The following is a 13907-nucleotide window of genomic DNA, read 5'->3' as shown; positions in this document are numbered from 1 at the left end:
CAGGAAATTGAATAGAAAAAAAACTGGAGTGGATTCTCTAACCTTGTTTGGTCCCTAAATTATATCTGTCATTTCCATCTGAGCTGTAAGTTTACAGTAAACGGCGGCTGGTCTGGAAGAAGGCAGCTCTGGTTCAAAGGATTAGCACAGCTGACCACTCGACTGTGGATCTGCAAGTTGGAGCCACAGAGATGAGGAGACTTTCTGAGGTGCTGCTGAATGAAATTTAGGAAGCAAAGTTTACAGAAGAAAAATTGAGTAAAAGAATGTCTTCTATACTTACATATATCTTTTACATGTATATAGTGGAACTTTGCTTGGATTTAAAGTCATGATGCATACGTAATCTACAATGTGTTATATAGACTCCATACTATGATCAGACAGCCAAATAAGAACTAACCTGTACAAATAAGGTGCAAGTAAAGAACAGTGTTGAGTTCTGACATTTTGTTTGTCATATTCTAAGCTCTTTAAATTGTGGCAGGTTTTCTTCATCTTTATAAAAAATGAGTCTCGGTAGATACTGTATGTTATTTATATTCAAATCTGAAAGATTTCCTGATTCTAACTCGCTAATTTCATTACTTTTCTCTTTTAGATTTTCAAAATTGAACTACTAGTCAGCACCTGTCACCCTCACAGTAATGTAGTAACACGACAGAGTTTGCACAACAACTTCAAAACCTGATGAGGGCCTAAAGGAAATATTGTTTAAAGACGGGTCACATAGAGGGACATATTGACTTGGGACATCTCACTATAGGCACCAGAGCAGCATGTAAAAGTTTACATTGTGGATGGGAATTGATTTTGTCCTTTAAAGATGTATTATAATAATTTCTGAGTACAAATACCAGTATTAGAAAATTAATGGAAATACCTAAGTCTATGAGGAATGCCTTTAAAGTCAAACGTAATGGGCCTCTACACCAGCTGAGGCATTGTATGACTCGTGTGTGCATTCATATAAAAGTGATGAAATACATATTTTTAAATTAACTTCCCTGTTCCCAAAGAACTGTAGAGCAGGGAGTGAGGAGAGCTCCCTGCTGTCAAAAAGCTCCCTCTGCTGGCACGGTCATGTAACTGCAGCTTTATAAGGCGGGACAACACAGTGGAGAAACAGTGACTGAGTTAGTGAATATGAAGACTGTTTTAGTCTGAATGACTTCAATAAGGAAGAAATACAATAAGAAAGAAACATGCTTGATAGGCTTTGGGATGAAAGTCAGACAAATGTTCATCCACCTGAGCAGATTTGAACTTTTATTTAATCAGGTTATCACGTTCAGATTTTTCAAGAGAGACTTGCAAACAAGAAACAGTCAGAGTCAAATAATTAATAGAAACATATACAAGAGTCAAAAAACATCAGATGCTTTTTGATGACCAGCACTAGGCTACTAGCACTAGGACATCAATTAATTTTTTTTTTTCAAAGGTAGGTATACTAACAACATTTTTACAAGAAATGAAAGCAAACAAGATCATCTAGTTGTCTCATAATCACAGCCAGATTGACCTGTTAATAAAAATCTGCTCCTGGGCCCCAGTTATCTGTTATCTCACATTTCCCCTCCTACACTCTGTAAAATCCAGTTTCCCATTAAGTAACACCTGTCCTCACCCTGCAGCTTCATTATCTACCTGGAGGCTGTATTTAGGAATGTGCACCAACATGAACTAAGATAATACTGGTGTTAAAACCATACAGGACTCGCCTTAGTTGATACTGTACTTTCCTAACAAATTTACAATTGATCAAATTAACACATTCACACAGGTGTCAATCAATCAATCAATCAATCAATCAATCAATCAATCAATCAATCAATCAATCAATCAATCAATCAATCATAATGGACACAGATTATTTGTGATTATGTTAAAGTATTTCCTGTTGATGTAATGAGGACAGTAGGTTTGCTTCCCTCTTGTTTAGGAAATGTATGACCTTCACATTCATCTCTTGGCCTCCTCAGACTGTCAGTGCATAAATAAAATGGACAGATGAAGAATCAATAGAAAACACACTCAGGTAATGATAATTAATTTCCGAGAAGCATGTGTTATCTCAGTAATGGTTCCAGTACTCTAAATCCTGGGGGCTTTGGTTTTTCCACAACAGTGGCACCGAGACGAGAGAGACCTGCAGATCAACATGGCGATCAGAGTGTCTGACCTTTCCTCTGACATGTGAGCCAAGGTTGTACCTCAGTTTAATGTGAATGTAATGTGAATAAAGCTACGGTAGACTTGACCAGTACAGGCTTTGAGGATCAGGGCTAGGGAGGTCACAAACACTAGACTAGAACTAGTGGTGCTGACTTGTGCTTGTGGAGCTCATCCGAGTAATAATCTGTGTGTAGCTGTTTATAATTTGTTCTCTTGACATTTGACTTGGACAGCGGTGTAATGCAGCTAAGTACATTTACTTAAGTACTGTGCTTAAGTACAAATTTGAGTTATTTGTACTTTACTTGACTATTTCTTTTCATGCCGTGTAACAGCTGTACTGCACTACATTTCAGAGAAATTGTGTACATTTTATTCTCACGCTACACTACAGCTTAAGTTGTCGGTTTTTTAACAACCTAAGATTTTTGCATCCAAAACATATGAAAAGCTTCTAAAATATGATGCTTGGTCATAAATTAAACTACCCAAAAATATAGAACAGAATACAATCTCAGCTGAAACAATTAGATGATTAATCGATAAATTGATGGACAACATAATTTTTCATGAAAATATTCCAAATATTTACTGGTTCCAGCTTCTTAAATTTGGGGATTTGCTGCTTTTTAAAATAAATAAATAAACAATGAAAAGAATCAGATTCTGACTATTGTGGAATTTTGCAAAAAAATGACTATTATAATGACTCAACCACTCTAGTAAAATGTTATTTGCATATTATTGCATGAGTAATAATAATCCAATGATATGATAAATAATAGTATAACAGTTACATGGACCATTTTCTGGCACTATAAATTTTCCTTATACTTACATACTTACAAATGTATCATTTTAAATTCAGGGCTTCTACCTGTAATGGAGTATTTATACAATGTGGTATTAGTACTGTTATGAAAGTAAAAGTTCTTAATCCTTCCACCATTACTTGACTTAGAATGATTTTGATGATGAAATACAGAAGGATGCAAACTTTTTAGGCACTTTAGATGTAGAGATTCTTATCCATCTCACAAGGCATCTGGTCCTAAATTTATTCTGCAGCACAACAATGAGCCCAAACATACAACCAGAGTCTTAAAGAACTAAAGACATGAACAAGGAGTCCAGCTACAGATGGTCTGGCCCCCATGCACAGAGCCCTGATCTCAACATCACAGAGGAAGTCTGGGATCACATGAACAGTCAGAAGACACTGTGACAGCCTGAATCCACAGAGGAAACTGTGGCAAGTTCTCCAACAAGTACTCTGAAAAACTGTGCAAGTGTACAGAGGAGAACTGGTGCTGTTTTAAAGACAAAGGTTGGTCACACCAAATATTGATCTCATTTAGAATTTTTTCTTTACTGCACTTTGTATGAAATTAACCGATACATTAAAAAACAATCACAGCAGGTTCCTCACAAGTGCGTAGTGCACAGTGAGTATAGTGTTGGTTTGTTGGTAGTATTATATTGCCTGAACTCCTGCACCGTTACTCTCTTTATATATCAAGCATCAAACTGGAAACAAGTCTTTGTATTTAATTATTTATTTATATTGCTGTACCTTTCTGTACTATCGTTACTGAGTGATGACTGAAAGCCTAATTCCCCTGAGGAGACATTAAAACTACTGCAAAGGTGGAAGAAGTACTCAGATCCTTCACTTATGTATAAAATATTTAAATATGATATTTAAAAATATTCTACAAGTATTTCTACAAGTAAAAGTGGTTTCACAAATTCTACTTGAGTAAAAGTATTACTTCCAAAATGTACAAAAGTAAAGAACTCATTATGCAGAATAGCCTGTGTCAAAGTGTTAAATCATGGAACCCCCTCAGTCCAAACGGATATGTCTTAAATTTTTGTGCACAAGTTAGTTATGCTGTGAGAAGTTACAACTTTATCGTTCTTATTAGTTCATACCATGGTCCCCCCATGTACATCCCACATAGCTTTGCACAACTCAACTTAAATACACCTGTGTGGCATTTAATCAATAATAATACATTTCTTACGTATCCAAATTCATTTGCAAAGTTAATTTTGTATATAAATAGAAAGTAACCTATACTTACATACGTAATTACACCTGTCAATTAAATGTAATTAAGTAAAAAGTCAATTTCTTTCTGAAATGTAGTTAAGTAGAAGAATAAAGTTGCATAAGTCGGAAATACTCCATCAAAGTACAAGTACCTCGAAGCTGTACTTAAGTACAATACTTGAGTAAATGCACTTAGTTATATACTTAGTTGTCGGTTTATTAGATACACCTGAGTCTATTACACCACTGCTCTACTTTTATGTTATATGTGAGAAGTTTGTTCTTGTCTTACGCGTTTCAGCGCTGCAACGCAACGGTATGTGCGGAGCAATTGTGCTTGAATTAAATAGTAAATAATAGTAATTGACACATTTTAGTCGTTAGCAGATCATTAAAAAGCCATTTTATCAATCAGTAAAGTTTTAACATAATCATTTAAGCTTGTGAAAGAGGAGGTTTGATTTGGTGGAGTCGCGATTGGTTCTAAGGCTATGAGGTCTCATTTTCCTGCTTCTGATTGGCTGACTGGGGTAGAATGACGCAGCGGATGGACCAATGACAGGCTGCCACACTGTGGTTAGGAGCGGTCCCGCTGCCTGAACGTCTCTTCCTCCTCCTTCTCTTTCTCTTTCTCTTACCGACTAGTCTACTCTTGGCCCTGCTTGAGGAGCCTGCTGCAGCCTTGGCTTTCACGTCGCCGAAGCGAGCCGAAGAAGGGGGGGCTGCCACGGACACAGTTTGCTAATTTTTTCTTTTTGTTTTGTTTACCAGTAAGTGAAGGTGTTTTTTAGTTAGCGCCGTGCGCAATGTTGAGGCTGATCTTCTTGGCCGCCCTCGCTGGGTTCACCCGGGCCAGTGATGTGCTGGACTACACGGATGATGATTTCGAAAGCAAGATTGGAAACCATGAACTCATTCTTGTGGAATTTTTCGCCCCTTGGTGAGTTTTTTCACGTTTTGTGCAAGACAACCAGGCATTTGCAAACGTTTAACGGGCTCACTTGCTTTGTGGTTAACACTTAAGCTAACTGACGTTCACTTGCAGAACTTATAAGACTGTAAATGTTTCTTCGGTTTTCTTTCAAAGTATTTTATCCGTTGTAAGAATTTAACTCGCATCTCTGACAGCTTCAAACAGTAAAATAGTCGTTATTAATCAAGTAGTCTGTGGTTTATTGGCTAGCGACCAGCGTAGCATGTTAGCAACAAGCGGAAAGATGTAAGCTAATTAGCTGTATTGGTAGGTTTCTTAGTGGAGTAAGAATCCAAAGACTGTAACACGTTGACCATTCATTAAACTATAAAAACACGACACAGGTAAGATATGGCATATTGTTTGTTTTTAGCTGTTCTGAAGCCTTTTCAATGAAAACTACGTGCGAATTAAGGCTATAAGGAAGTTGGGGGCGTGTCATTTCGTCGTTGTAACATTCTGATTGGCCAGGGAAGTTTTGGTGTCCACCTTTGATTGGTCCAGAGGAACTGTGACGTGTTCCCACGGTCCCAAACTTAAAACAGACATATATAGATAGATAGAATCGCATTTATTAAAATCTTTCGCTTAAAACACTTTATACAGCCCCTTTTATGTCATCACTAGGCAAAGAGGGACATTTTTCAATCAAATACGACAAACTTATTTGGTTCCACCCTCTGAAATGTGGTTTCTTAGTTGTCTCTGGGTTTATGTCAAGTATTTTTGGGTTTTGAACTATCAAAGAGAATAAAAAAAGAAATATTAACTAGAGCTGCAACAATTAGTCGATTGACATAAATTTTATTTCATTAGTTATCATTTTTATAATCATATAATCATTTAAGGCAAAAAAGACAAACTTTTGCTATTTTAAGCTTCACTTTGTGAGGATTTGTTGCTTTTTAGCAATAAATGATGATAAACTGAATGTCCACACTGTGAAATCACTGTCACCCCCAGGATCTATGCTCAGCTGTAACCTGAGTACAGCTGAAGTGTAACATGTTTGACTGATCCATAGTCTCTGTCTGTTAGGTGTGGCCATTGTAAGCGGCTAGCACCTGAGTACGAGGCAGCCGCCACACGTCTGAAAGGCATCGTCTCTCTGGCCAAGGTATTGCATAATGCAGTTCATTTAACTTTGTCCACTTTAGTGTGGCTTTCTGCACTCTGTACTTTAGTGCAATCTGTACTGCTTCAGAAAGTGAATGATTTTCTTTTCCCTTAGGTTGACTGCACAGCCAATGGTAACACATGCAGCAAATATGGTGTCAGTGGTTACCCAACCCTGAAGATCTTCAGGGATGGAGAGGAAACTGGTCCCTATGATGGTCCCAGGACTGCAGGTATCTGACTCTGATGTGATTTATTTTTTATGTATATTTGTATACCTCACATTTGTACAAATACTCCGTATATCTGCATATTCATTTTTTTTCTGCCTCTTTGTCTTTTTTTAAGTCTGCATCATTCTTTTTTCTCTCTGTAGATGGGATTGTCAGCTTCCTCAAGAAGCAGGCTGGTCCAGCTTCTGTGGAGCTCAAGGCTGATGCAGACTTGCAGAAGTTTATTTCAGACCAAGACGCAAGTGTTGTTGGTGAGTTAATGTTTGCATTTTAACCACTTACACCTATAGCAGGCAGTTTCCGTGTGCTTAGCAGTAACATGATTAAGCATGACATGTCAACTTGAACCCAGTTTGGGTAAATTTTGACTGCAGCTGGTAAAATTGAAGGTATATGCATGCTGGTGTGAACAAGATTCTTTTGTTCCCAGGGTTCTTTGCTGATGACAAGAGCACATCACAGGCAGAGTTTCTGAAGGCAGCTAGCGCCTTGAGGGACAACTATCGCTTCGCCCACACAAACTCTGAGGCTCTCCTCCAGAGCCACGGCATTGATGGAGAGTGAGTAGCTCTTTCTGCATTGGCCTAGTCCTCAACTGACAATGACTTACACATGTGATGGGACAGTCACATCAGTAGCGCAGCAGCTGTTGGTGCAGAAGGTTTGTTACACCGATCTGGACTAAACTGACATTTCCTTTGTTGGCTTACAGGGGAGTTGTCTTGTTCCGCCCACCACGCCTTAACAACAAATTTGAAGATGGCTCCGTCAAATTCACAGAGGACAAATTCACCAGCAGCAAAATCAAGAGGTTCATCCAGGACAACATGTGAGTGTTGGTTTTCTTGAGTTCCACATCCTCTCCTTTCACATCCAGAAACTTGTGCTCCAGTAAGGCAGCAGAGATGATGGTTCATTTTATTTGCAAACCACTTTGTATTTACAGTAGTTGAAATTGTTGGTAGTGGTAAAAGATGCTAATAGTTGCATAGTGGTAACAGTACATATTTGCACATATGGCTAAGTGCCAACAGGACATTGGTTCTTTGGTGAGTTGTCCTCTGCAAACAGATCCGCTCTCACTCTGTTCTGGCAGTATGGCTAAATAAATCAGAAAAATGCATTTGGGCCTGGGCAAAAGATATTCAATACTTATGATGAGTCAATACTGGACTTTATATTCTGTCTTTAAATTATGGATCCCAGTGTGATATTTGGGTTTCTCTTTTTTGAACTGGAAAATCACAAATTAGATGTAACATGCTGTCTGCCCTAGCTGATGATCCCTTCAAGACACTTTGCACAGAGACACTGCTCTGTCTATGACAGCAGTAAACAATACAGGCTGATACAGTGCAAATGAGACCATAGAGAATCTGGGTGATTCCTGTGTAATGCTGTATAATCAGAAATGAATGACTTGACACAAATGGAACTTGTGACCACAATTAGCCTTTTCCACTTATAACTGATCATTTTAGTATCTAAAAAGTTGATCTGGTCAGCACTGCGTTTATATAAAAAAAAAAGTCATTAACATGCTTTTTCCCCTATGTTATTGTTTTGCTCATTGGATTTTTTTTTTGTTTTTTTTATGTACCCCAGTAGACAACACTCAAAATGTGATTTGACCTTGAATTCCTTATGGTCCTACATTTTAAATGTTGGTTGAGTTGATGTCATACATCATACACTTTGCAATGTTTTGAGTATGTTGTGCTAAGGAGTTAACATGTAGTTGTATATCTATTCTGTTAATTTACAAGCAGATACAACAAACGTGCCTACTGATAAACTGAAACAAAAGACATTACAGTAGTTATATGAATTTTAAGAAAATGCTTATCTCTATGACGCCCTTATTTATTTGTTTCGCTTTCACTTTGCACCAGCGTCGTTGCACCGGCCTAACTGCATGCCATTGAAGTTGGCAATATATCAGTATGTTCAGTGTATTTCAACCAGTCTGTTTTTGTATGTAGATGTATTGCAGTTTTACATAAAAGTAACACAAGGCAGGAGCACATGTATAGGAATTAAAAGGGTTAAAATGTAAAAAAAAAAACTGATTAAAGTTAAAATAGGATAAAAGAGATTAAATGGTAGGGGGAAAAAAAGAGGGAATAGTCCCAAACTGAAGTAAATAGGTTAACTTGCTGTAAATCATCTGTATCGGTTGATTTATGTGGTTGTCAGTAACCAGCTAAAAGTATAGCGTGTTGGTTTAACTTTCTTTCTAAAACGATCCTTTCTTTTTCTTTTCAACCCAGCTTTGGCATCTGCCCCCACATGACAGACGACAACAAAGACCAGCTGAGGGGGAAGGACCTGATGGTGGCTTATTATGATGTTGATTATGACAAAAACCCCAAGGGCTCCAACTACTGGAGGAACAGGTAGGTGTCTCTAAACGTGTACCAGAGTTGTTCTTTCCTCAGCTACTTGTGGTGGCTGTTGACTCTTCCAGTTGTGGTTGTAATCCCTAAATACTGCCTTTACTACTTCCACTTTCCAAAGCATGGCTTTTAATACAGACCATATTAACATTTTACAGGGTGATGAAGGTGGCAAAGGGCTTCCTGGATCAGGGCAAGAAGCTGAACTTTGCTGTGGCCAACAAGAACATGTTCAGCCACGACGTGTCTGAGTTCGGCCTGGATGGAGGCTCAGGAGAGTTGCCTCTGGTGGCCATCCGCACTGCCAAGGGAGACAAATATGTCATGAGTGAGGAGTTCTCGTAAGTCAACTGTCAACTGTCATTTTAATTGTTTGACACAGGTGTGATTTTACCACACATACCATACACAGTACACACACTAATAATTCAATTTAACTAACTGGATAGGTCACTTTAAAAGTTGAACTAATTACCGTTCTACATGAAGTGTCACTGTGTAGCTCGTTTAATATAATGAGGATATGCTGGTCAGTGTTTGGGAAGGCTTTATAATATTGGCTAGGTCATATTGACATATGAGTTTGACTGAATAACAATGTTAGGGTCATCATCACTATGAGCACCCAGAACCTGCCATCCAGGTAAATGCTGACATGCTCCATGACGAGCTACAGTGGCAACATTTTGAGTTTGTACTGAAATCAAGTGATCTGTTGTTTTACTGAAGTTGTTTTACTGAAGTTTTCACTGGTTATAGAGAACCAGGTCAGTGGACAAGGTTACCACTAGATAAACAGATGTCTAAGGAACTTATTTTAATTTTGTGTGATCAATTTCTCCTTTATAATCTGATTAATTGCTTCCACCACATGTGTTGATTCCATATTCTTCCTCCAAATACTCAGGGTCTCATTACTTTTTTCTCTGTTCTCCCAACAGTCGTGACGGAAAAGCTCTGGAGCGTTTCCTGCAGAGCTACTTTGATGGCAGTTTGAAGCGCTACCTTAAATCAGAGCCCATCCCAGAGAACAACGATGGTCCTGTCAAGGTGAGATGACACATCCAGAAGGATGTCCATCTCTACTTTATGTGTGCTGTGTAATGAGGTCTTGTATTGTTTGGTTTTCCTAGAAAATGTTGTAGCATGTTTCTCCCACATTTTCCTACTTAATTGTGTAACACTTGCACAACTGCTGCGTAAAGATTGATGAGTATTAACAGACACAAGACATGGGAAAATATACATGAATTCATGGTCCCTCAGTACAGTTTTGTTCACTTCTCACCCACAGGTGTACGCGTGTTAAAAATTTGTAAATTTGTTTTGTAATTTGAATGATTACGTGCTCTCACCAAGACCTTTATACCCATATATTCCCATCTGTCTGTCTCTCTACTAAAACATTCGACTTAACTGAAATGATTATTTATAGGTTAGAAAATGAGTTGTGAAAGTAAAACATGCGCTTGTAAGTGGTTATATGTTAGCTCAGCGACTTTCATGTATATATTCAAACATGATTTTAACATTTTAATTGTGTAATTCTTCCTCCACATTATTGTACAGTTGATCTTTGACCAAGATCAGATGTGATGCTTCTTGAGAGCCTGCAAAAATTGTGCATTGCAATAGATATGAATGAACATTCAGTAAAGTGCAATGCTACAATCGCAGCATTCAAAATACCATCTTAAAAAATACTCACAACTACAAGCGAGTAAACTAGTGACATCTGTTATTTGTCTTCAGGTTATTGTGGCTGAGAACTTCGACTCCATCGTCAACGACGATAGCAAAGATGTGCTGATCGAGTTTTATGCTCCGTGGTGTGGACACTGCAAGAGCCTGGAGCCCAAATACAAAGAGCTGGGAGAGAAGGTGAGGGAGTGAACTGCTGACCTACTGCTACTCCAATACTAATCAGAGTAAATTAATTATGTGCTTAAAAGCAGTATTTTATGACCTTAACCAAAGAACAGATTGAAATGAAGGATAACTTCAGAATTCCCAGGTTTCAGGTTCCCAGGAGATCAGGTTCAACAACTTGACGGAAACATTTAAAGTTGAACAGTGGCGTCACTGTTTTGAGCTCTTTATGGAAAAGAAAATAAAAAATAGTTCTACCACCCATAGACACCGTTTTATACTTTTATCAGTTATAGTTGTCTTATCCAGCAGTGTCAGAAAAACGTCCACCACAGGTTTCTAGAGCCCAAGGCGGCATCTTAAAGGGGTTTGTCCGACCAACAGTCAAAAACCCAAAGATTCAATATATAGTGAAGAAAAGCAGCAAATCCTCACATTGGAGAAGCTGTAACCGGCAAATGATTGGAATGATTAATCGATTATTCAGTCATTTCAGCTGTAGCCCGAACAAAACAGACGCTTAACAGTTTCTCTCCTCTGCTCCTAAAGTTGGCCGATGACCCCAACGTTGTCATTGCAAAGATGGACGCCACAGCCAACGATGTGCCATCTCCATATGAAGTCAGCGGGTGAGTCATGAGTTATTTAAAGTAATATTCAAGCTTCCCCACAACCTCAAATTGTAAATTCACCACTATCACCACATCCCTTAGAACATGCATGATGGAGATTTTCTTTGATACTTTGGGGGAAAATAGTTAGATATCTTGTCATATCGTTGTCCTTTACATTTTCATTTAGTTCACCAAACACAAGTCTGACAGAGTTTTGGAGGATGATCAGTGCTTGACAGATTAAACGGTCAGGGTCGATGATTGGCTTAGTGCAGATATATCGTATTGGTGTATGTATCGGTTGATGAGTAACAAGTTCAGAAATGCCTAACTAGGTTTGAAGTAATTAAGAAAGTGACACTGTTGCTTAAATTGTCCATCAGAGAGCACTGACCAAGTTGTTTTTCCAACAATAAAATGTCCCATTCTGTATTTACTCAAAAAAAACAAAAACAAATCCATGCCATATTTATCAAGAATTGTTTGTTCATGTTGTGTTAAAGGATAGGTTCATGAATTTTCACATTTGTCCTAAAACAATACTGAGGTGTCAAAATGTACATTGAAATAATTTTTTCTTGCTCTAATCATTTATCCTACTGGCCATGAAGATCCCTTCTTAAAACTGTTCTAATGTAAGTGATGGGACAGAATCCACAGTCCAGGTTTTGTGCAAAAATCAAACGTTTATCTGAGGCTGGTATGAAACTTAATCAGTTCGACAGATCACACGAGTAGCTTCCATAGTTAGTGTACAAAGGTCCCTCTGAATGTTTCCCAGTGTGTGTGACAGTGTGTCTGTTCTGAGCTGCAGAGGGCGGATGGTAACAAAAAGAGGGAATTTTGTACTAAAGACTGTAACAGTAGAAGATAACCACTTGATTTGACCAACTCAGACTGCTGAAGCATAAAATTAATTTCAGATAAACTTTTGAATATATTTTTACATGGAAGGGGACTGTGGGGTTTGTCCCATCGCTGACAATGAAAGAAAGGATCCCTCACAGCCAGTATGAACAGGAAGAATAATTACAGCAAGAAACACCCTTCAATGTACATATGGATATATGGACATCTGATTTTTGAATTGTAAGAATTGTGAACCTGTCCTTTTTTAATGTTTTTGTGGGTTTTGAAAGAATAAGACTAAGTTCTTATAAATCTCCTCAACCTTTGCTTTTTCAGATTTCCCACAATCTACTTTTCCCCAGCTGGACGTAAGATGAGCCCAAAGAAATATGAGGTGAGTGTCACCTTGAATGATCATTAAAAGGAGTTAATTTATGTCTGTACTCGCTCCACTAATCATTCTGTCTCACCGCTCTCGTTCCAGGGAGGTCGTGAGGTGAGCGACTTCATCTCCTACCTGAAGAGGGAGGCCTCCAACCCCTTGGTGATGCAGGATGAGCCCAAGAAGAAGAAGAAGAAGAAGGACGACGACAAGATAGAGCTATAAAAAGCTCCAAACGAGAACTCAGCACCCACACACACACACACCCCCCCCACCATGACAGGAGGAGGAGGATTGGAGAAATCCTTGCAGAGAAAGAACTAAATTATATTCTACTCTTAGTGAACTACCGAATGCTCTGAAGCCAAGTCGAAAAGACACGGCCCTCCCTTTAGGTCCTCCGCTGCTCTGGGAAAACCGAGGAAGGTGGAGAGGTGGTGGCCAGGGCCTGCCCGATGTTTAAAAACAAAAACAAATTTTTAGGGGAGAGGGGACAGCTTTTGAAAAATTGAGATTTTTATTTCCCCTGGTCTGAATACTACACCTCAGGCTGATGCACTTTGGTTTGACACCAGTTTCCTGTCATCTGTCGCTTTGGTTTTGTTGTCGTCGTCACAGGGGATAATGGTAATGGTGAATTCTTTTTTTTTTTTTTTTCTTTTTTCTTTTTCTTTTTTTTTTGTTTTGTTTTGTAACATGTCTTTGTTTTTGTACATTTGGAAGGATTATGAAATAAAAAGGCCCACAAAACCAAAAAGAACTATGATCTCTGTCATGAATTTAAATGTTTCATCATGTGTCATGGCAGCTGCTTTCTAAGCTCCAGTTAAACACTATCCTGTACTTCACAAGTTTGGTAATTATATTTATAAAGTTAACTGACATTTGGTCCTTATTTGCATTTGTATTTCTATATTGCATTGCATCAAGTGATTGGGAGACAGGGCTTCAACTAATAATTAGTTTCATTATCAATTTATCAGTCAATTATGTCTTTTTAAAGATATGATTAATTATTTGGTCTATACAATGACAAAATCATAAATGTTCATAAATTCCCAGAGTCCGAGGTGACATCTTCAAATATCTTTTGTTCAACCAACAGTCTAAAACCTAAAAAATATTCAATAAAACAGGAGAAAAAGTAGAAATTTACAAATTAGAAGCTTGATATATTTGGTTTTTTTTTCCTGAGTAAATTCATTCCGCTATTCAAAATTAGTGACAATTTTGTCAGCAAA

General features: G+C 38.1%; 1 protein-coding gene across 1 annotated transcript; it reads left to right on the top strand.

The window, feature by feature from the left end:
- Positions 1-4852: 4852 nt before the first annotated feature.
- pdia3 (protein disulfide isomerase family A, member 3) lies at positions 4853-13426 on the top strand. The gene is made up of 13 exons (XM_023400336.2): positions 4853-5174; positions 6246-6324; positions 6439-6556; positions 6700-6807; positions 6987-7116; positions 7269-7385; positions 8827-8952; positions 9111-9293; positions 9894-10002; positions 10705-10833; positions 11371-11450; positions 12621-12678; positions 12769-13426. The coding sequence occupies exons 1-13, from the start codon at positions 5041-5043 to the stop codon at positions 12889-12891; spliced, it is 1494 nt and encodes a 497-aa protein (XP_023256104.1). The 5' UTR covers positions 4853-5040; the 3' UTR covers positions 12892-13426.
- The last annotated feature ends 481 nt before the right edge of the window (positions 13427-13907 follow it).

Source organism: Seriola lalandi, unplaced genomic scaffold, assembly GCF_002814215.2.
Source record: "Seriola lalandi dorsalis isolate HSWRI2012SDOR001 ecotype SW California unplaced genomic scaffold, Sedor1 jcf7180002052274, whole genome shotgun sequence".
Classification (NCBI taxonomy): domain Eukaryota; kingdom Metazoa; phylum Chordata; class Actinopteri; order Carangiformes; family Carangidae; genus Seriola; species Seriola lalandi.
The sequence above is the reverse complement of the archived record's forward strand: the minus strand, read 5'-3'. Positions and strand labels throughout refer to the sequence as shown.